This window comes from Papaver somniferum, chromosome 9, assembly GCF_003573695.1.
Source record: "Papaver somniferum cultivar HN1 chromosome 9, ASM357369v1, whole genome shotgun sequence".
Lineage (NCBI taxonomy): Eukaryota > Viridiplantae > Streptophyta > Magnoliopsida > Ranunculales > Papaveraceae > Papaver > Papaver somniferum.
In genome coordinates, this window is record NC_039366.1 from 9,731,778 (window position 1) to 9,756,177 (window position 24,400).

Here is a 24,400-nt window from a genome sequence, read left to right on the forward strand (position 1 = left end):
TCTCTCGAAGAGGATCCGATTCTTCCATTCTGGAAGCATTCTACGATGATTTACTTCAGCGAGCTTGTAATCGACACTTGCTGTACAATCTCAGTGCTGGGTCAATACACAGATTGTGGTACCATGCCAGAGATGGTTTATCAGAGTCTAGCTGCAACAGCTGTAGCCGAATTTGCCTAACAAGCAGGACTGCAGGACTCTTACAAATTTTTGCCCATGCTTATTTAAATTTCCTCTTGAATCAAAATTCTCTCGAAGAGGATCCGATTCTTCCATTCTGGAAGCATTCTACGATGATTTACTTCAGCGAGCTTGTAATCGACACTTGCTGTACAATCTCAGTGCTGGGTCAATACACAGATTGTGGTACCATGCCAGAGATGGTTTATCAGAGTCTAGCTGCAACAGCTGTAGCCGAATTTGCCTAACAAGCAGGATTGCAGGACTCTTACAAAACTAAGACAGCAAAAGTAATTCCCAGATATTTTAGTTCTGACAAGAATTTTGTTCCCCCAAATAGAGAAATAACACACTTATAGATGGATGACTTCAAGTGTTTCAAACATCCTTGTTATAAGAAAGGTAAACTTAATGAAATGGAGTAAGCAACCTTCTTAGTAATATTAACACTACTACACTGTTCTACTTCTCAATTTTAGGTGAACAACTCGAATGATTTGATACGAAATAACTCCAAATCAAATCAAAAGTAAAAGCCAGAACTAGCTAATTTTCCTACGAACCGCAGCATGCTAAATCGAAATATATGGCATACACAAGAAAGCGCAGACAACTGAAGAGAGATCAGAAAGTAAGAGATCTTCTTAGTTTATTTGCATGGCTTCTGTGTGGTACTTATCCAAATCGGCATCCAGATCAGTTGCAGACACCTTTTCACCACGGCCTCTTCCCCTGCCACGACCTCCCCCCCTCTGGGAAATGCGACCTCCACTACCCCTGCCACCTCTGAGTCGTCCCATAGCTCCACCCCTTCGTATTCCACTGTATGAACAAGTCGCAAAATGGCAAATAGATTTTCAATCTCTCAACAAACATGTATAAAAACGACGAAAAGTTGCAAGTGTTACTCTGTGAACTTCTCGAGTAGACTGAAAACTAAAATTAAACAAGAATCTATGAAGACTAAGAAAAGTTGCAATGGGAAAAATGTTTACCGTTGAGGAAAGCTAACTGGATTTGCAAATATAGCAGTGTTTACTGCGGGGAATACGGGAGGCGCGATACTTGCTCCCACAATCTCTATCTTCATTGGCTTTCCATCAAGTTGAACATTGTTGTACCGCTTGACAGCTGCTGCAGCATCTGAACGCTGAGCAAAGACCACTTCTGCCGTGCCCTAAGAGAAAGAATCATTGTTTCTTAACTATGTCTGAAGACAGAAGTACACAAAGAATTCCTCAGAAGTCCAAACTTGACTGAATATCTACCTTTGATCTTCCGCTCCTATCGTAATTGACTGAATACCGCTGAATTTCACCAACCTCTGAGAAGAGTTCCTGCACAGATATTCATTCCTTTCAGATCAACCCTCACTCTCAACTCCTCCAAATGTTTATGAGTTGTAGCGTGATGTTTTCTCGTCCAAGAAAAGTAAAGAACATGCCATGTAATGCAAAGGATGATAAAACCGCAATGTTGAACAGCAACATATTATTTCAAGTCTCTCTCAATAAACGGCTAAAGAAGATTTTACCGTTCCATCCTGATTCTTGATCCCTAACACCGAACATGCCATCTGAATTCGGCACAGAGTATCATTCCTTTTAAAGCAACTCATCATTCTCGATTCCAAATGTTTTCTTTTCCCAGAAAACATCTCGTGTAATGTATAGTATGATAATAGGACTGCAACGTACGAATTCAAGGCTCACTAATTAGCCAAGGGGGACAATTGGTATTCCTGTCTGATTCTTGATCCCTATCTTACAGATGATTAATTTATTCGCACTTCAAAATTTTCCATGAATTTGGGATATGAGGTAAAATGGGTATCCAAATATTTCATCCTGTTTCAACAGACTTTTCATATCGTAATTTTCTAAGTTACAAACATGGAATATAATGTATATTATGATAAAATGATATCGTCTAACCGCACCATGTTAATTTCAAAAGATCTCTCAAGTAAGTTGATCTTAACAATGAAACAATCCACGGATTCACGACTACAATGATGCAAGTATTTCTTCCTGTTATAAGCTACTAAACTTCACTTCATCCCCTAACAAACATGCCGTGCAATGTATATGTCGATGATGAAACTGATAAATCTTAAGAGAAACATGTTAATTTCAAAGATCCCTCAAGTAATTTGATCTTATTCCGAAACACCATCCACGACAACTACAATTCTACAAGTATTTCCAAAATCTACCACTTCCTCCATTGACGAAACCTAATCAAGATCTATTATAAAATCCATTATACTCTAAATCTGTTGTTACCTACAAAAACAAAAACCCCAACAACGAAACATTCACACAACCAATCACCATTAAGAAAACCAATTGACCTAGAAATCTCAAAAATTACCTTGATATCTTCATTTGAAACACCATAATCCAGATTAGAGATATAAAGCTTGTTACTCCCAGTATCCACAGCAGCAGCAGCATACATATCATACATCCCTACCACCTGCAAACCAAAACTCATCAATCAAAACCCTAATTCCCTCGAACAAAAATTCAAAATCAAAAACCTAAAACCCTGATTAAAACAGAAATCATACATTTGAAATAGCGTAAGGCATAGCACGACGGATTCCACGGTTTTGAAAACGACGAGTAGGACCTAAACCGAAACTACCACCGCCTCTGGTGGTTCTGCCACCACCGTAACCAAAACCACCACCACCTCTGGCTCTACCTCTACCTCTGAAAGAAGAAGAACCGCCTCTTCCTCCACCTTCAGATGTCTTGTTGTTCTTGATTAGATCATCTAAAGACATATCTAGTGAAGTCGACATTGTCGCTGTAAATTTTTTGTTAGGGTTTAAGGAGAAAAACAAAAACCAGAGGGGGACGACAGATCTGTTGAGTTTATATAGACAAGGAAAAACGTATCTCAAGCTTTATTTATATTCGTTGTTTTTGAGAATTTGCCAACAACGGTTTCGTGGTGTAGTTGGTTATCACGTCAGTCTAACACACTGAAGGTCTCCAGTTCAAACCTGGGCGAAGCCATACATCTTTTTATTTTTTCTTTTTATTACACCTGCTATACACAAGTTCACAATTAACGTGTTGTTAGTAATCCCAAATCCAAAACTGGTAAAGGGAAGTTCGAAGCTGAATTAGAGCACCACCAACGTGTTGTGGTCTTCATCTGACTAACTCAGTTAGCTAGTCTTCAGGATGACTTGCTGTGGATTGCTTAACATGGATTTTGGCTATGGAGAAAAAATAAACATTCGAACAAATTTTGGTTTACATGAAGAGTTTTAATAACATAACACATTTTTTTCCGACGGGATAAATTATAACTTACTAGACAAATTGTGGGCTGCATAGTATTTCCAAATAAACCAGCAGATATATATTATTTGGAAATATTAATATGTGAAAAGATTAAAAAGATCGTACATCATATTTTGCGTATACAAGCTAAAATTTAAGTGTATCCTTCAAAAGTTTAAAAGTGAAAAAGTCTCTAAATATATAAACAAATTCGGGGTTTTGTGAATCCTAAATTCAAAATTGATATATGTTTATGTAAATGTGGAATATTAGGTTTTGTGAATCCTAAATTAAAAATTGGTATATGTTTCTGGAATATTAATACGTTTCTGAATATTAAATTAAGGCAAAAGGATCTTACATAGAAAAACATGTAAGTTTCATAAATTGCGTTGTATAATCAGGCTTTTAACTCTGGCATATTCAACCGCTTAGTCTTTCTAAACTCCTGCATGTAGTTACCTTTTCTGTTTGTTAAATGGTTATTTTAAAACTAAATGTTGATCATTATGTTTGTCTTTGTTGCATGCCTTGGAGGTGTGATGGGTCTTGTCCAGATAATATGGCATACATTTTTTTTTTGAAGATGACACCATCCGTTTTATTTGTGTTTTATCCCTTGTTCTCCCCTTAGTAAAGTACTCCGGATTGTTGCAATATTTCAGACATATTGTGTTAACTTATTCAAAATATTCTGATGTTTATTCAAGTTCCAATGTTTATTAAAGTATTCTGATATCTATTTAAAAACAAGTTTAACTTGTAAAAAGGGATAACAATATGTAATATGGATAAACACATGCTCCCTCAAATTATAATTGTTAAAGTTTGTGCAAAACTAAACAAACTATGGGGCAACTATTTTATTTTTCGCTTCGAGTCAAGGGATTCTCGGGAGCGTCCCTGAATAGATCGATAAGACTTCGTACCTTAATCTCATAGTACTGTTATTGTTGTTCATTGAAATTTCTTGACATGAGCACTTGAAATTAAGGGTTCTCTGTTTTTGATATATGTTATTTCACTTAGAGACCAATCATTCACCTCTTCTTTTATTTGAGTGCTTATTTGAGTTAGATCCGTTTCCGCTCAGTTCCATATTCGGTCCTCTCAGCATTCGGTTTGGTTAATGTTAGTCCCGGTTCTGCATTTTGTTAGAGCATAGCTCGGTCGACCTCGCATGCGTTGCTATCTCAAGCATGTTTGTCAATGGTAGTGATCAAAACTATGAGTCTTGATTTCTAGCCTACATAGCTAAGTCTCGGACTAGGATAGAAAAGTGTAGTTGAGCTCAAGGACTTCATGGCGATTCATCATACAACGACGAAGATCTACTCAAGGAAGCGTGGAACTTCATCAACAAAAAGGTATGTGGAGACTTGAACTTATCTATCACTCAAAAGTCTATCTCTTTTATCTCCTACTTTTTATGAGACAAAAGTCGTATGCTATATAGACTGGATCATACACATTTGATATTTCGAGCCGAGTATATCTCGCCTATCTATATCTTGAAATCATGTGTTGGTAAAGCGTTTCGCTTTGATCAAGTTTATCTTCACCTAGTGACGAAAGTCATGAAAAGTTTCAATTACTTTGAGAATTGCTCTGACGTGAAACGGTCTGTGAATAAGGGTATATAACGTCCTCTGGATCATAAACATATAACCATGTATTCCTTAATCCGAAGTTTTCGAACTTTGTTGATTGAGAGAAACCGGAGGAATTGGCTTTGCGAAGTCCGCCAACCCAGTCCGCGAACTCAGTTTGCGAACTGACGGAAGTTCTCGACCGAGAATTTCTGCTGGGATTTTCCAACAACTCGTTTGCGTGTAAGTCCGCGAACTGGCGAAAGTCTCCTTTCCGAGATTTTCTGCTGAGTTTGGGAAACTCCACCGGGTGTCTTAAGTCCGCGAACTCGTTTGTGAGCTTAAGTGGTTATGATCTAAAGATGTGCCCTGAACATGAAACTTAAATTAATAAGGAATGCTTTATGCAAACCGTGGCTATAAGGTTCATGAGCCGATTCAATCGAATCGAATCATCTTTGTTTCAATTGTGTCTTGTGTAGTTACATAAGATATCATAGAAATTGAATAACTCTTTAACTAGTTCATTTGAGTCAATTGAACTAGTTATGGTGAAGAAGAACAAGGTTAATATGAAATGCTCATATGGTTAACCTTTTGGGTTACTATGTTGAACCAACATACACGTACACGTTTGGGCATGGTTTTCACAAACCCAGTAACGTCTACCCAAGTTTGTGTGACAAGCTAAGTTTTTGATCTAACGTTTGAGAAATATTAGCTTGAATCTAAATCAGGTTTTCATCTAACGGTGAATATGGATTGCTTTGTAACTAAGGAAAAACCCTGATTTGAAGCCTATATAAAGGAGACATCTAGCATTGTGCAAAACTAATCCCCACACGTCTTTGTGATACTAGTGCGCTCGTTAGAGTCGATTCTCCTTTAACCTTTGGTTTTCTTCTCTAAAACCAGGTTAACGACTTAAATACTTCATTGGGATTGTGAAGCCAGACCGATACTACTATTATCGTAGTTGTGTGATCTGATTTTGCATCTTCTATCGTACGAGTACAATCTTTGATTTACTTGAGATCGTGAGAGTTCTCCGATAGGCAAGATAAAGAAGTCACAAACATCTTCGTCTCACTGTTTGTGATTCCTCGACAAACCTCCCGTGTAGTCAGGAAGGATTGTAGAGAGGTGATTGATTAATCTAGGCTGTTCTTCGGGAATATAAGACGGGATTATCAATTGGTTCTTGTTCACCTTGATTTCATATCTTAAGAGGGAAAAAAACCTAAGGTTTGTCTGTAGGAGACAAATTTATCCTTTGATAGACTTTTCTGTGCGAGACAGTTTTGTTTATTATCAAGTCTGCGATTTTGGGTTGCAACAACTCTTGGTTGTGGGTGAGATCAGCTAAGGGAATCAAGTGCGCAGTATCCTGCTGGGATCAGAGGCGTAGGAGTAGAACTGTACCTTGGATCGGTGTGAGACTGATTGGGGTTCAACTATAGTCCAGTCCGAAGTTAGCTTGGAGTAGGATAGTGTCTGTAGAGTCTTAATACAACGTGTATTCAATCTGGACTAAGTCTCGAGGTTTTTCTGCATTTGCGGTTTTCTCGTTATCAAAACTTCTGGTGTCTGTGTTATTTCTTTTCCGCATTATATTTTATATAATTGAAATAATACAGGTTGTGCGTTCGTGATCATCAATTGGAAATCCAACCTTTGGTTGTTGATTGATATTGATTGATCATTGGACATTGGTCTTTGGTGCCGTCCAAATTATTCCTTGTATTTGATAAAGACTCGCTATTGTTTTTAGCTTGAGTAAAAATCAAATGAAGAGAGAGATATTAACTCCTTTAGATACTTTTATCTAGATTGAGTCTGACTGTCTAGTTGATTCTCTAGCAAAGTTTTTCGGAGTTAGTCCATACAGATTGCTAAGCAAAATATTGGGTGGTGTTGTTAGACCCTGCTTTTTCAATTTTTTTTCCTTTTTATATCCGGTGTATGTTATCCGGTTTCCAATTATGCTTATAAATAGAAGCAAACAAAATTAGAATTGCCGGTTTCTAGAGATCTTTAAAGAAGAAAAGAGGTAGTTTCTTCTTTCAGTATTTAGGGTTTAATGATTGTTATCTTTCTAAGGTCCGATTTAACGGGAACTTTAAATTCGTAGGCACTGCTGAATTGGTAACGATCCCAGTTAACAACATCGATACTTTTCAAAATTCTACATTCGATTCACAGGTAATCGATTTCGTTTATTCTTTGATTTTTGTTTAATATTTTTCGATGATGGATTATTGAGTGCTTATTTGGTTATAGGTGCAACCAAGTTCTTAAATATATTCTCAGAATATCTCAGTCTTAGATCGTAATCTTCACACAAGTATAATCTCAAATCTCGAACAATTCTCAAGTTTTAAATTCCATCTTCTTCTCTTCTTTTATTTGATATATGTTCTTCAGTCTCTGTTTTAAATATATGTTCTTCACTTCTAGACCACTCTTTCACCTCTTATCTTCCCTCCTCTTATTATATTTGATATATGTTATTCGCTCCTATAATACTCTTAAGTCTTCTTTTCATATAAAGTGGGATTCGGGATGATTGTTCTTGTTAAGTCATATACTTAAACAAAAAGATTTCACAAGAAAAAAGCAACCTCAGAGACACATACGTAAGTGGGGTGTCATATTAATTCGTCAAAAAAAAAAAAAGCTAAAAAAAAGTGCAGGTAAAATTAAACAATGTTAACCGCACAATGTTGTCTAATTTGTGAGGTTAATGATTTTTTGACTCCAGTTCAGTGGTTAATGGTCAACTCCAATTTCGACTACGAATATTGAGCTTTGAGAAAGAGAATATGGAGGTTGGTATACCCGTGACGAGTTACAATCTAAAATACTTTGAAACTAGTGTTAATATTATTTTATTTTTGTGAGTGCCTTTTCTTTTCTCTTATGCATTTAACATCTAAACTATTGATTACTCAAGATATGTTATACTATTTTCAAATAAACCATATGTATGTGCATTGATATATGCTTTTGTAATTAACCTTAACATACTAATCATCTAGAATACTGAAAATACTTGGAGTACCAAAATACACCACCAACTTTTTCTTAGAAACTTGTATGGACAACACTCAATATAATTCCGAGAGTTAAACTTGATGAATCTCAATCAATGAATTATATAAGGATTTATCTCTTTAACTCACACAGTTAGAACCTTTACGGAACCAAGTTCGTGAACCTAATTATTGTGGGATTACTTGGATGGTACGAAATATCAATGTCCAAGAATCAATCAAGTCGTATCCAACAAGAAAAGTTGGATGTATCTACTATGATTGACGAAACTATCAATACATATGGATAAAAGAAAATAAAAAAAAAAAACTCCTCGAATCTATCATGCTTGATTTCCTTGGTTTTTTCAACTCCTTGAATTCTTCTTTACTTCAAGTTGCAATGATTATGAACGTGTTCAACTCAGCATCGTTGTTGTTCAAGAACCGTATCCATAGCGATAACAACTTTTGAAAGCAAACATTCTCAATTGTCGGTATACAGAAACATAGTATTATTATCTTCTCCATAGTTGAATTGTATCACAACTTTGAAGTAATACTACAATGATATGTTTCTCCCCCTTAATCAATACTTACATATTTTGCATAATAGGTGAAACCTATAGATTATCGATTCACTCCCCCTTACAAAATGATCTATAAACCATATGCATTTACAGTACACAAAATTCAGGATTTAGCAACCCAGATTAGCAACAGAGCTAGAACTGTTACTAATTAACAACAAAAAACGTATGTTGCTAAAGTATAGCCACAACTATTTTCTGTCGCTAAACTCGCAACTGCTATGGTACTGTTGCTACTAGGAACAACGGGTAGTTTAGGCATGCGAGGCACATGTGAGCCTGGTAACACTTGTGGCTCTTATCCCGCCCATATTTTGACCTGCTTAAAAGTGTATTGGGATTAAGTCCACCCCTTGACCTTTTGACCTGATTACACGTACTCACTAAAATAGAGATATTTCTTCACTTAGTTTTACTTCATTTGTTTTCTCAGATCTCCCAGTATCGCGCCTCTTTCCTTATCGCAAGACCCATATCTCAGAAACCTTTTCAATCTCATAAGAAATCCGCATCATTAAAAATCTCTCTCACAGCAAATCGGTATCATGAAGAATCCCTCTCTTCATCTCATGAATCTCATCTATGATTTCTATCTCTTGAACTCGTTCATTCACCTTTTTCCTTCACAGAGTTCATGTATGAACCCTAATATACCATAAATCAAAACCAGAAATCAAAACTAACCTATGACAAGAAATCTGTAACCATATACTGAGTTTGGGCAACCTAATCTCAGGTAAGATAACCCATTTTACAAATTTTTTATACTTCGATTTCATAAACCCTAGAAATTGTTTTCTGATTTTTCTAGAAATCGCAAAAGAAGAAGATCGAAAATAATTTCTATTTTTTGTTTTTGCAAGCTGTGTTTGGTTAGTTGATTCATGCAGTATGTGCCTGATTTCAAATTTATGAAGTGATTTTGTTGATTTTTTTAATTTTTTAGCTTTACTCAAGTTGTTTGATGATTTTTCTCTATGACTGGTGGATATATTTCCTATGACATTCTTAAGTGATGAAGTCTAAAAACAAAGTCATCTCATAAGCCATAACTCTATTTTTTGTTTTTGGTTTTAAATCTTGATTTGAGTTTTATTTTTGCGATTTCTGTGTTTGCTTAGTTGAATTGTTACATTTTTAGTACATTTGTGATTTTAATTTTAAAGCGTGGGTATATTTAATTTTAATCATATTTATGAAAGTTATGGTGGTGATGATGGTGAATCTGCTTCCTGTGAGTCAGATGATATGCAATACGGGTCAGGTGAATTAGGTAATAAAAATTTCAAAAAAGTGAAGTTGAGTCAGATGATATGAATTGCATGGAACTCACTTAAACTTAATCAATAAAATTGACTAATAAATGAGATCAGGAAACAAGTGAAGGAAGGTGAGAAAAGGCTAAACCCCGAACATAATAACTCAAATAAATATCAGGATGTCTTAGTACTGGTGTTGTATGCTTAATTGCTTATAGATCAAGGGAAATGGTTATTAATTTGATTATTAGTTCAAATATGAAGTAGAGGTTGTATTTACCAGTGTAATTCTGAATACTAGTTCAAAAAGATGCGAGATCTTAGAGTCCTTCCAGTGATAATCACAACAGGAAACAAGCCACAGGGAATACTCAAGTATTGTCCTTGTCTCAATCCACTATTTTTTTATTATTTTCATTTTAAATCCTGTAACTAAAGCAGTTTTTCTTTTATTAATTTGTATTCCTTGCAAATCTCAATTTTGATGGTTCGTTTGTTGCACTGATGCAGTTCGAAGGATGTGCTTATGCAATTCATGGCTCAGAATCTTTCCGCTAAATTGACTCTAGTGGAAAAGGTACTAATGCTCGTAGTACTTAGTATTGCATATAATGCATGATGGCAAGTTTTTACATCTTCCTGTTGTAGATAAAGGTAAGAATTAGTTTCGTAAATTATGACTATCTTCTTCTTTTGTCTATCTTTTGCTTTTTTCAGAATAGAATCATGAAATAATTGCAACCCGTGATACTTTGCAGATGGGTCTGTTGTTGCGTGCAACGATGTTCTGCAGATAACTCATGTTGCAAAATGAAATCTGACTGAAGAGCCCATTTTTCTTAAGCGTCATCTGCCCTGAGTTTTCCTAGTTTAGCTTGTAATAATTCAGAAAAATGACATTTCGATTTAAGGCTAAAAGTTTTTTTTTAATAAAAACATAGATTGCAGAAGTTATTTTCTTATACTTAAACTCCAGGCCTACATTACGGATCTTTTAACAATTGGAATACACTAAGATGCAAAGATATCAATCAACACCACAATTTACTGCAGTTCTTCTTCTTCAGATACAACAACAACAAGGAAATTCTAAGTTTGCACAAGGCCTTGCCAATCATCAATGAGAACTGCTTCATGTTGGGTAAGTTATTCTTGCGTATTTTGTTGTTATTTTTTTATTTGTCAGCGTTCATGTGTTTGGTCTTTACCCCGAGTCTTGTTGTGTCTGATTTACAAATCATACTTTCACGGCCTCATGTTTGTACAAGCTAAACGTAGGTATAGGAAATCCCTTTATTGCATGGCCTCAGTTCACAATTTGTATCCCTTTAGGAGTACCTAATTCATGCTTTGCTGAGGGTGCTTCAAGTGTATATCATTTTAAGATTATATCCCCTTAATTTGTGTAGAAATTGTTTGTTCCCTAATATTAATATGAAAACTAGCCACTTCCATTGTTTGAGCCCACACTTCTCTTGAAACATTTTCTTTCCTGCTCATGTTTCACAAACTGACTTCTATTTTTTTTTGTTTCTTATGTGTTTAAGGGAAAAAATGGTGTTGCAGACTCAATTTTCTCCAGTTCGAACACCTGTTGGGGTGACACCTCTACCCCAGGTATTGATGCATATCATCTTGGAGGACCTTGACCTCCTCATCCTCAACAGGTGTATTTTAATTAAGGTGGTCTTGGATTTGTTTGACAACCTGCAGCTTATCGTTTGCAACCCTAACTATTGCCTGGGATGAGGCCAAGCGTTTCCCCAAACTTTATGATGCCATACCCGCTCCAGCGACAATGGCATCCTGGATAAAGAATGAGTGCAAGGAGAGCTGGGAACCCACAACAGAAGCAACAACATCAGGTTTAGTTTTCTTTAATCTGTACGTAATGATAACTTTCAGGTATTTCAATAATCGAGTTGCTGGGTAAGTTACATCTGCCGTTCTGTAACAATGTGCTTACAATTTATATATATTTCTTTAGTAAATACTCCATGTATCCATTATAAAAACTTTTGTGAATTATTGCCATGCCATGTAATCACGATAGTATTTCCCTTCTTGTTATTGTGTTGTTTTAGGTACCTTCAAGGCTATGACAATAATCTCATGTTTCTCACTATAAAGGTAAGATACATAGAAAACCTCTCCTGTCCTGCTTTAGTTACCTTTCTTTTGCATGAATTTGAATGCTGAAACTAGATATTAAGATAGTTTTGCATTTGAGTAATTTTACAAAAGACTCGTTAACATCAACACCAAAAGTAGAAATATGGTAGTTGTAGACTGGGACTAGGATTCACAGGTTGCAGTTTCTCTTATAATGTTAGTGACATTAGCAATTATAGAACATAGCAAGGATTTATGCAAGCATATGGCATCATTTGTAGATACAATATGATCACATGATCACAATCAGCTATATCTAACTTGTACAGACATTGAAGTTTAATGGCTAGTTGGAGCTGTCCAACTCAGTAGCATTGCATTATATGTCAACAGGACTGTTCACCATGTGGTGATACTTCGGTTACTTTTAAACTTTTGAAGTTGTGTTGCTTTCTATAATACTTAAGAATCTAAGCTTATACAGTTGGCACTTTCTTCTGTTTTCACTTCAAATAATTGTCTTACAAAGTTGAGCTTAGGCATTTGATATATCTTGAAATGGTTCTTACCCATGCAAAATACATTTTTTTTCTTTCAGACTGCCAAATTCAAGAAGGGAAGTTGGATATTGAACCAGGTAACCTAGTCTGGCATTTCATTTTAGATCGTCAATGGCTACAATCAACAATCACAACAGTTCCTTGTCTTCTATAGTTTAGACTACATCACTCCATTTATATATAGTTCTCCATTATTGCTAAGGAAAATGGCACCCAGAACAAGCTTCAACTTTATGTGGGTTTATAAATTTTTCATGTTTGTGTAATTTGTAGTTTGTCGATGAACAACATAAGATGATGCTTGTCCTACCAGTGATGAGAAGTAGTCTATTAAGTTCCGGCCTTTGATGAACTTCGTCTTCTAAAACAGATTCAGGTTAACTTTTGTATGATTATACTTTTGGTTATGATAAATTAGGTCACCCTTCCATGTATGAATCTCAACATAGAACTTTATATGTCAATTACAAAATTTATTCTTCTTCATCATCTCAGTAGTTACTTGTGATACACACATTAATATTTCTAACTGTGATATACTTCAAGTTCACATTGATGAATCTTTTTTTTTTTTGATGAAATCCTTTTGATGAATCTGTGGGTTATTAAATTGCATCATTACAAATGATGAATCATTTATCGTTGAATGGTGAATGAGAGGAATTGAATCATCAGAATAGGGAAGAATCAGGGTAATTGCAGGATAAATTGGGAGGGAGATCGATTTTGACTAGGTCAAAGAAGACTTGACATTTTTTCTTCTTGTTGCAAACATTTAGCAACGGCTATAACATGTTGTTAAATCTGAAACAGAACAACTATATCCCATTCGAATAAAATTATCCCGGAATAACTCTAAACTAGCAACAGAGTAGCAACAACTTTCCCGTGTTGCTAAACTTTTGTTTCGCAACAGCTCATTTCTAGCAACAGAGATAGAGCTGTTACGAAAAACTGCGACAGGGTGTTTAGCGACGGCGAAAATCTGTTGCAAGACCAGTCAGCCACAGGTTTAAGCTGTTGCTAAACGTTAAATTTGGTGTAGTGTTAATACGATACTAATTAGTTCTCCCTATTTTTTTCAATAAAAATTGGAAAAGGTACGAAAATCGTGGGATCGTAATGAATACAACCAAAAGAGGAAAATGAATACATATTAACTTTAATTTAGACGAAAACACGGAGTATAAAATACTTAGCGTTTCATCTAGGAGATTTAAGATACAAGCATCCCCTGTAAATTCCACATCCACGCTCCCCACAGAGATATATGATTAAGCGCAAGTTCATTTAAGAACTCTCGCCCATTGGATGTACATGTCATTCTTAGGAGAACAACATAGAGTGACCTTACTTTAATGAAAAAGGATTTTGTCGGACATTAACAAATCACATGAATTTGTATCCTAAAGATCAACATAAGTTAATCTCAGCGCTAGTTACGAATAAGGAGACAATTTTAATCGAATTGACTCAACATAAAAAAATCTTACTGAGTATATAGTGCAGTAATAACGCGAAAGTGTGATCACAAGGTAGATCCATACTGCGAGATAGTTTCTCAAAAAGTTTGCTCTATTTTTAGTTTATAGAAAACATAATCGATTTAACTTTAGATCATGTATGCGATATTAGTTCAATTTACATAAAGTAAAGAACATATATATAGTTTTTTATGAGATTTCAGTTTGTTCTATTTTCTGCCCCACTTTTTTTGGACATAATCTACTAAAAGGTTTTTTTTTGCTCCTGACACCTTCCAAATTTGGAATCTTCTTTTTAAGAATTGGATGATAAAAAGTATGGAATTTAAAATTCCATTTTTGAGGAAACGACAAAAGAAAAGTACCAAAAAGGAAGAAGAATGAGGAGCAAAATGACCGGCGAGCGAAAAGATGGGATACTATTCTATTTGCTCAATCAATAAGGGGTAGATTTTTAATAGCCCACTCGATTTTTAGAAAATATATTGGATTTCCTTCATTGCTAAAAACATCAGCTATAAGGAGTCAAGCAATACACAATATCCATGAAGATCAAGTGTTGTAATCATCTTATCTAAGATACATACTTGTAAAACATACAAGATTTGATTCACTCTTAGAAGTAAGAACCAATCTTTTCGCTAGGATTTACACCAAGATTGGCTACCAAAAGTGTATAAAAAGATTTTAATGACAAAAAAGAAGATGCACATATATATAAAAATATATAACCCATAAAGAATCGTGCATCATTCAAGCAATAACCGTGTTCAATAACACTCAAGACTTGAACTATGAAACATAGCCACAAGTGATTTAATGATCAAAGTTGTCTTAAAAATGTTTGAGAGTGTTTATCTAATGCCAAACACTATGAAACATAGTGTTTTTCGGCAGGGATGGTATGCATACTGGTACGTATACTGTCCCTGTTCCAGTATTTCAGTAATAGTTCATAGACCCTCTTAATTTAATCGATTTGAAACATTCCCAAATGGCATCCATGATGAATATCATTGCTCGCGCTATTTTCAAATGATTAATCTTGACTCAAAACCTAGTTTATAAACAATAAATTGTTCTTCACCATATTTGTCTAGAATATGAACAATAATTGCTTATATTTCGGGAGTTTAAACAAGATAAGCTTGAACTCAGAATTTCTTCTTCGCAATCACCAAAAACATCAAGTCATCAACATTGTTTGTTTCTTCAAATCCGATCATTTAAGAATCTTAAACACGAATCAAGTTACGTAAACATGAACGGTACACAAGGTACATGAATCATTAGCCGCATTGGTTTGTCTATAACTAATATTTCACCTACGAATTATTAACTCTTAGCTAATGGGGAAAAAAAAGAGTACAAAAACAAAAATATTTTTGATATCAATAGATCATAACATCAAGCATATAATAACGAAATCATAAAACTTTCTCAAGTTTATAGACATACCTTTTAGATGAATCCGCTCATGAATCCTATGGCTTTACCAAAAATTCAATATCTTACCTAACGTAATATGTGTGTCCCAATTCTGTTGCTTCCCTCACCGTATTCATAACATGGTATTTCTTGGTGAGGATGCACTTTCAAAAAAATCAAGTTGTATTGTGGTGAACAATGTCTTGCTCACCACAAGTGATTGAAACAAACTTTTCCGCATCTATGGATTTTTCACCATCTATAGTTTTTGGCTTATTTCGTTTCTTCTTCTACCAATTAATTCTTGTGTTTTACTTTTGGATTATTATGAAGGAGATCACCTGTAGACCCATTCATATATCTAAATCCATCTTTCCCAAGATTTTTTGAATTCTTCTTTACTTCCTTATCATTGGAGATGCTCTAAATCGACTTTGCGACGCACCCGCTTCTCTACCCTACCTTTTCCCCCCTATGTGGCACCCATGTAGGCTCTAGCTCTAGGAATGTTTTGGAAAGAAGTGGATCCCGGCTGAATGACTCGTGAACCAGTGGGGGAAGAGACATGTAAACCGGAGAAAACTTTTGGGGGCCTGTAACATCTTCGCTACTAAAGTTGTTGGGCCACAGTGAAAGATATTGGGCTACCAACACCTCTGTCCCTGTTATAAACAGTCACAAAGAAATTTGGGGATTTTTCATTTTCTAGGGTTTTTGCTGGTCTCAGCGGTTTGGCGATGATTTCTTCAACTGGGTTAACGGATGATATCTTGATTGAGATCTTTACTTATCTTCCTCTAAACTCAATCTATAAATTCAAATGTCTATCCAAGGTATGGTTATCTAACCTCTCACACCCTAATTTCATTACGAAATGGTTTCAAATCAATTGCAAATCTCTCCCATGGATACAATATCATCCAAATACTGATCACGATTCTGATGAAAACCCTAAGATGGCATATCCTAATTTATATTCACAGTTTATGTCTAGAAATGAACATCTATTCTCTTTTAGGTTCCTTATGAATGCACAACCATTTGGAACTAAGTTATTCCTATTAGGTTCTAGTAGTGGTTTGGTACTCTGTTATACATTACATTCAGATAATCAGAGGAGGTATCATGTCTGTAATCCACTTACTCAGAAATGGGTTTCACTTCCTTCACCACCGCAGGTTAGTTCACTTGACATTAATGGTATATTTTTTGAGTATCCATGTACCAGTTGTTATAAGGCTCTACTTATCCCTAAATTTCAGACGCCTTTGAAGAAATTTAATGTTCATATTTTTTCTTCTGATTTGGGGGTATGGGGAAGTTTTCAAGTTTCTTGTGATGAAAATGTTGTGTTCGACTGGATTAATTATGATAATTTTGTTATCCTTAATGGCGTTTTGTTTTGGATTCAAGAGGGGAAGAAAATGTTAGTTTACAATCTCAATCAGAACAATGGAAGTGATGGGCATCAATGTAGTTTGATTGATTTGCCGGATGAGGAGTTTGATGATGGTGGTATACGACACCCCAATAATCGTGTTGGGAAATCAGAAGGCAGGGTTTGTTACACTAAAACTAAATGGACAGGAAGGGAAATGAACATGAGTATTTGGGTACTGGATGAGGTCAACTGGCAAATATTGCACAAGGATATTCCAATAGAAGATCTCTTAAGGAAATGAATATGTGACTGTTATCTAGATACAATTCCAAATCTGATTCTGAGAGCAAACCAGATATACTATCTCTCAAGTAATCCTTTGCTGCCATCATCTGAACTTCAGCCTTTTTCAACTCATCCCCTGCTGCCTTCATCTTTAATTTTGCAGCACGTAAAGGATGGCCAAGATCCAACAATCCAGTTTTAACTTTCTGCATCCCACTGATACCTTTCTTGCGTTCTCTAATCTTTCACGAAGCCAGCTAAGGTTAAATTTATTTGTTTCAGCCATACTTATCGTCTCTTCTCAATCCTTGATCATATCAGAAGTCAATTCTACATAACGGCACTGCTGCATATCTATGATACAATTCATCAAGTCTTTGACCACCATAACTAGGACAGGATACAACGAGATTGGCATAACCTTGGTAGAAGGAATATGACCATATTTCAACCAGATCTGCCTATATAGAGGCGCTTGCGTTTTAAGAATACTGAAGCCTCCAACATCTTCAAATTCCTTCTCCTCGCCAAAACCAACTTTGTTGTTACCCTCAGCAAAGGGTTGTCCGGCGCCTAAATACTCCTCTGCTTCTGAACTACTCTTCTCTTCCTTTCCTTTGGCTTGCGTCTCATTTTCTGTCTTTTCAACCTTGTTTGGGCTGCCCTCATTCAAGTCATCGTCATCTTTTGTCTCCTTGTTCATCATACAAGTAACCTCAACTGTTATGACACAAGTGTGATTCACGATATATCCTTTGTCAGGGTCATGAAGTTCACTAAGAAGCATGAACCTTGACCAACCGTCTCCCGGCCATTTTCCTGGAAAGTTGTTGTATTTCAGCTCTGCAAAGAATTGAAAAGGTAAAAAAATGTGATTAAAAAACCAAAAATATACCGATAAGATAATCCTAATTATACCTCGTTTCAATCTCATACTGGGATCAGTCTGACTAGTAACTGTAAAACTATACCCCGTATCCAGCGATTCTGTCCAGTCGACCGGGTGTAGGAACAGTGATAAGTAAAGATCATACGCTTTGCAGTCTCCCGTTGGATAGATCATTGCTTTCCTATTGTAAAACCTCGAGGATTAGTTAATCAAAAACATATGAAACAAAATTATTGAAGTATAAAGTATGTACAAGTACAATAAACATATATATGGGGCACCATTTGGAACTTCCAACAGAGAAATCATCAGAGGAAAGTGCATGAGCCTTCAGCTCTGAAATGTTTTTGATTAACTAATTCAACAAGGAAGGCATCTACACCACTTTAGCTTCAATTCCACAACTAACTCCATCTTCATACTGAAATCAATTCGTGCCCAACTCACCGAATAATTGGAGCATCTACTTTCTTCCATTTCTTCTCACTAATTGAATTTAAGTGGTACCCAAATCAAATCAAATGAATGGGTTTTTATGTTATCCAGAACCTTAAGAAACCATGATCATAAGTTGCAAACCAATTCAAACTCGATTAATCAAGGTTTTCGAATGGATTGAATGTACAATAGAAGAATAAACTTATCTTTCGAATGAATTGATTTGCTGATATTGAACCTTATTAAATCTTCTTCAAGAACAGATGTAGTTGATGTCGATTTTAGGTTTCCATGTTCAATCTTGCTGCAAGTGCTAACTGGTATCCAAATTTAGGTTTGGATGAAGATTGAATCGAGTTTAGGTTAACTTATGTGAATTGACCTTCGCTGATGGACTAAATTGAGGGTACCTGAAGAAATTATTAAAGTTGATAACATGGAAAAGAAGTAGAAGAAGATAAAAAACCTGGATTTCTCTATCAAACTCAATAAATCGGAATCCTCTGATTAGATATGCATACAAGACTCAGTGAAAGGCTTTGTGAAGAAGAAGATAGTGAACTTGAAGATCGGTTTATTGGTGCCCGTTGATTATTTTCGAGATGAGCATCGACAAATAATTTGATTAATTGTGTTTCTGACATATGGAAACTTTCTATGCTATCCAATCTAACCCGTTGATTATTTCCGAGATTCACACAAGTATTAGATCAAACACCAAAATGAGTACATGTGTATGGAGGGTGAATGGGTAATCTGCGCATCATTATCTCATCTCATCTGAGGAGAAATTGACTGAATGGACCGAGAAATTGACAAAAGTAACGGATTTGGATGGAAAAATGGATGGAGACTTAGATTTGCAAAGTGGAAAAAAACGGACCTATGATTGTCTATCGGGTATAAAACTAGACCTATATCTGCTTATAATCCATTCTATAAAAGCTTTGTCTATACACCTTCCGTAGATAGAATACTCTTGGAGGATTTATTGTTACTCGATGGTCAGCATTATATAGAGAGAGAGAGCAGTTGGGTCGTGGAATAACATTAATGTACACGTTGATCCATACCAACCATACCAATCCTATGACTAGTATGTTATCAGTACAAGAAAAATCATAAGTATTAGGCATTTATTTTAATTACCTTGGAGGTGCATCACATATGCACGAACAATATATTGCAATACCTAATCTTCTCCCTCCAGTGACCATATCCATTTGAAAGTGCAAGGACATACTAAGATATGATTTTAATTTGTAAGCAATAGCCTACCAAAATTCCCTTATGCACTATAACTGTGCAACTCTAGAATATCTGAGAATTTCATTTCTATGAAAAAAAAATGAGAGGAAAAGAAAATCGGCGATAGCAGAATTAGCAGCGACGGAGGAAAAACTAGGCAAATAGGGTTTGATACATGAAGTGGTTTCTGCTTAAGAGGTTTTCGATTGGCTGGCTTATCGGCAGATTAAGGCAAGTTTCTCTACGGACTCTTAGTTTAGGGTGAATATAAAGGATTTAAACTAGTAAGACATAATCATTATCAAACCCTATGAAACCAAACCTAACTTGAAATATTTTTAATGATTGTTGTACATTTGTTTGGCTTGTTTGATTGTGTATTCTTTAAATGTTTGTTCATTATGGTGTGAATCGTGGTGAACCTTGTGCAAGTGATTAACAATTTGATCGTATACTGGAATTTCATAGGTCACTACTTTTTGGTTGGTTAGAATCATTTGAAGTAGGTTGAAGAATTATATGTTATATTACAGTTGTACCTAAATAGTTGATCCCGCTTGAGGCCTTTTCTCGAATTCAAGAAAAAAAACAAGTTAGACTCCATATTACAAGTCATTGCTGTGTGAATGTGTTGTTTTGGTGATGGTTCATTTGGTAGAAAATATGAACATTAAACAAGTTAGACTCCGTTACGTTGGGGTTCCACGGCATAGCATGGAACATGTCGATTATTTTTTTTGGCACGTGAATAGAAGTCGTCATGGGATAAGTCAACGAAATGTTCTACATTTCTATGTCGACAGTTTGAGTTTCAGGATGGTCTGGGTAGTCTAGGCCCCTTAATTGTTGAGATAAAATGTTCTGGCTCCTGGAGTTAATCTTTCTTGCATCACTTGTTAGTGTGGGCTTTTGGGTTATATGTTCTTTTTCATGCAGTGATACTTCTACTATGTAAGTTGATTTCGGGACCTAGTTCCGCATCTGAATGTAAGCATTATGTAATCCATCATAAATAGAATAACGGGATACTTGGATGTGATCTCTAGTTGTGTACACTTTGATATGAAAGTGTCCTCTAGAGGTATCATTTAATTCGGGACGAGTTTCCAAGAGGTTTAGCGAACATGCAATTATTAAATTAATGGATGTGTTCGTTATTAAGAACATCGAGTGACTTGGTAGGTTAAGTATAAAAGTATCTTGGGTAGATCTTTTGTTGGCATAACTTATTTATCGTGAAATAGTTGATTTCGCGGTGATGCCTAGTGTGGTAGTATAGTATAGTCGCAATTTTTTATGCATTTTCCACCATTTGTGTCTAATAGAGGTCAGTATGACACTGAACTAGAATGGTTCCAATTCTTGGTGGGAAACACGTTCATTTTACGTCTGTGTTTCCACTCTCACGGAGTTGTTGGAATGACGACACCTATTATTTTCTTTGTAGTGTTTTCTTCTTTTAATTTTGAAAAAATAGTTTTGAGTAGTTGCATTAAGCTATTAGAGGGTGATTCTTACACCATGAAGAGCCGTAGAGTTAGTCCATTTACTTCAACTCTAACTACTGTTTAATGAAAACTTTTGCATAATATTTTTAAATTATGATTTATGCGTTTTTCTTTATGTTTTTCCTTAACTCGGTGACTGGGAGGACTTACTCGGAGTTTAATTACCGTTGATTATTTTTCAGGCATTAATAGGAAATCGAGAAGGCCCTCGATTGAGTTCATTTTTGGATGAATATTTGGAGTGGATCTTTTTTTTTTTATTTCTTCCGGACTATAGTTGTGAGGAAGTGGAGAGCAATTTACTTTGGTTGGTTCTAACAAATATTTAAATGTGAATTGTAAACCTCAAGATACAACAAATTAATTAGTCGAACTTATTCGTGTTGTGTTGTCAAAATTTATAATAAGGTTGGATCATTTTCTTATACTATTGTATACCAGTGATGCGCTTCAAGATTTTTAGAGGTTACGTTTTATCTAACAATATACTTTTAAGGAAATTACCGACCAGGATTATGTGGGGAAAAATAGGGTTGTTACATTTTACTAGACTTCAACATTAATAACCAGTGTAAATTCTGCAGTATTGCCTAGAAAAGGAGCTTCTTTGTAGAGGTGCGCACACCTCTTTTATTTGCTAGACTGGAATGGGAATCCTAATAATCATGATATAGTTTGTTTAGAGTCATTATCTCATTTATTTACAAAGACTTGAGGTAGATGAAGGAGTATTCTATTTTGTCTTCCAATGAGGAGTGTTTCATTTTATCCTCGATGGAAATTTCAGAAAGTACATGTATCTAAGGTGTAGTCTGCAAATGTGGACCATTTTTCCGGACGGACAGTCGGTGTAAAGTTCGGTGGCATGTTTCCGGTACAATTAGATTTTAAAGTCTTGTAACACATTTTCATCACAATTGAATTCTTTTTAAGTAAGATACTAATCAGATAATATAACCAAAATTGGGCCGCATTTTAAATATCCAAAGATCTTTTTTTTTCCGAAAGAAAAGGGTTATATTAAAATAAAAGGAAGGCCAAATGCCTGAGTACAAAAGATACCGAGTCAAAACTACTATAAGAATATGAAAATGCTAGAAAACTCGCTCGAGTTACTAGCCACTTACTCGCACTCCAATGTGGCAAGTGATGTAGCTAGTTTATGTTGTTCTGATGTTACACGTGACATGATAATGGAGAGAGAAAGGGTATCTGACTGCGGGTTTAATTATCATCATCAATCAAACCTGGCACCGGTGAGTTGGTGACACCAACGTCTCCTGTCTTGAGAAATCATTAGTAGTATTTTTTGGGAAACTTGGTACCCCGAGCGCAGCGGAACACAAGATCACAAAGGGTAATTGGTGATTTGAAGCCAAACGTGAGAGAAATAATAAGAGATAGAGACAGAAGATAAATAAACACACAACCACAATATAAGATATACGTGGTTTACCTTTACAGGTGGTTTGTTTTTCAATTGAGTTGTAGTAATAAGGTTCGTTGAGGCTTGTGAAAGCAATGGATTTTTAGACTTATAAAACTTAAAAATAAAGAAAACTTATTACAAAATTGACTTCAAGATATGAGAAAATAACCAAGACACCGATTCCACTATTACACATGAATTAATGATGGTAAATAATCCAAAGCTCTAATTATCTTTTAAGTCCTTTATATCTTAACTCACTAATAATCAAACAAATTCTCAAACATCAATTGTATCCCTTAAGCATAGATTATCTAAACAAAGCATAACCTATCAAATTGAATCACAACTGATTAGGAAAATTACGCAAACAATTTAAAGCTCTGCAAAAGCAGTGATTGAGTGAATTATAATTAAATATTAGAGAAAATAAAATAGTTACCAATTATTCATGCATAAATAGCTTCCTCATTGCCTTGGTTGTGGGAAAATTAGCCTCTCATCATGTTGGAAACACGCTCAAAAATCATCATGTGGGAATATTATTTCTCAAAGGGTGTTTACAAATGATGAAAATGGGAGAATTATTATAAAAATCGGGTTTGTAACAATTATATTTGTTACAAACCAAAAACGATACAGAGGATGTGACTGTTACTGTTGCTCCAGGACCCACGGCTCTGTGTCGCAAACGCTGTAGCAAATAAGTTTGTCGTCCTTGTGTCGCTGTCACTGTATCTATACGACCCACGGCTAAGAGTCGTTGTCACTGTTGGAAAACGACTGTCCTGGTAAGTCTGTTCTTCGTGTTCTTCAGCTTTGCAACAGAAAAAATGGAGTTTCTGCAGCTTGATTTTTCGACTCTGTGGTGCTCTATTCCTCTCCCCAAACTCTCCATCCACCTTCTATATAAACCCAGCAACCTATTTATACTCGACAGGTTCCGAAATCTCCAAGAAATCTTCATTAATCGCCCTCCTTCACACGCTGCCATAAGGAGAATATTTTCTTTCCTTTTACACTGGATTGTTTCTCTGTCACGATGATTTTTTCGATATCTACACAATCAACACAATATCTCACATCCCAGCTAGAGTAAAACTCTGTTAGGACACACGCTATCCTTAAATATGCACAGGAAATCCCAAGAATATCTCCCACTCACTCGTGAATATCTCCCTCCTCTGATTTGCATGTTGACACGATTTCTTCCTTTTTTATCGAATTGAAAACACTTTACCAATCCTGCTTTGATATAACAGGCTGGTATATAACCAAACCAAACAACAAATCCGGCCAGATTATCATGCAGAATCCGACCAAAAATCCCGTGAATATACACTCCTCTGTCTTGCTCCCAACGGATTATCTAGCCACTTTTAATTGATTCCAAATCCCATACCAAGCCTGTTAGGACAAGTCACGTTATATCAACAAATTTCAGCCATTGAATCTCAAGAAATCACGTCCAAATGGTGAACCCTAATTATACTAGTTCAATGCTCCATTTTCCCGCCAATTTTTATTTTTCAAATGAAGAAGGTGAGGTGCCCTTATCCAACGTCCTGGGTGCCGAGTAACAAATGGGTGTTGTGGACAAATGGGCTACACATAGCCGTGGGTGACACATAGCAAAAGTGGGGGTCTGTATAGCAAATGTCCTCCGGGGTGCTTCGAGTAACTTTTCGA

At 35.6% G+C, this 24,400-nt stretch overlaps 2 protein-coding genes and 1 non-coding gene across 5 annotated transcripts; 1 reads left to right on the forward strand and 2 right to left on the reverse strand.

Moving 5' to 3' along the window:
• Positions 1-502: 502 nt before the first annotated feature.
• LOC113307716 (THO complex subunit 4B-like) lies at positions 503-3,038 on the reverse strand. The gene is made up of 5 exons (XM_026556164.1): positions 2,753-3,038; positions 2,554-2,658; positions 1,449-1,517; positions 1,176-1,357; positions 503-1,002 (listed from the first exon to the last, which is right to left on the reverse strand). The coding sequence occupies exons 1-5, from the start codon at positions 2,987-2,989 to the stop codon at positions 825-827; spliced, it is 771 nt and encodes a 256-aa protein (XP_026411949.1). The 5' UTR covers positions 2,990-3,038; the 3' UTR covers positions 503-824.
• A 94-nt stretch (positions 3,039-3,132) lies between these two features.
• TRNAV-AAC lies at positions 3,133-3,206 on the forward strand. The gene has a single exon. It is a non-coding gene; the product is annotated as a tRNA-Val (tRNA).
• A 13,701-nt stretch (positions 3,207-16,907) lies between these two features.
• On the reverse strand, positions 16,908-19,048 carry LOC113308390. 3 transcript variants are annotated; one of them, XM_026556854.1, is made up of 3 exons: positions 18,348-19,048; positions 18,118-18,269; positions 16,908-18,042 (listed from the first exon to the last, which is right to left on the reverse strand). In XM_026556854.1, exons 1-3 carry the CDS (start codon positions 18,410-18,412, stop codon positions 17,501-17,503), a joined length of 759 nt encoding a protein of 252 aa, XP_026412639.1. In that variant the 5' UTR covers positions 18,413-19,048; the 3' UTR covers positions 16,908-17,500. The 3 variants fall into 3 exon arrangements, with proteins under 3 accessions (XP_026412639.1, XP_026412641.1, XP_026412640.1); XM_026556856.1 differs by having other exon boundaries at positions 16,911-18,042; positions 18,536-19,048; XM_026556855.1 differs by having other exon boundaries at positions 16,912-18,042; positions 18,370-19,048.
• Positions 19,049-24,400: the final 5,352 nt, after the last annotated feature.

Bases quoted from the DNA above. Each gene is read 5' to 3' on its own strand.
- LOC113307716 (XM_026556164.1), bottom strand. From the start codon at position 2,989: ATGTCGACTTCACTAGATATGTCTTTAGATGATCTAATCAAGAACAAC. The intron at 1,358-1,448 runs GTAGATATTCAG...TCTTTCTCTTAG, and splicing joins ATAGGAGCGGAAGATCAAAG to GGCACGGCAGAAGTGGTCTT. The intron at 1,003-1,175 runs GTAAACATTTTT...TTGTTCATACAG, and splicing joins CCAGTTAGCTTTCCTCAACG to TGGAATACGAAGGGGTGGAG.
- LOC113308390 (XM_026556854.1), bottom strand. From the start codon at position 18,412: ATGCACTTTCCTCTGATGATTTCTCTGTTGGAAGTTCCAAATGGTGCC. The intron at 18,270-18,347 runs GTACTTGTACAT...GTTTTACAATAG, and splicing joins GCCCCATATATATGTTTATT to GAAAGCAATGATCTATCCAA. The intron at 18,043-18,117 runs GTATAATTAGGA...AATTCTTTGCAG, and splicing joins CAGTATGAGATTGAAACGAG to AGCTGAAATACAACAACTTT.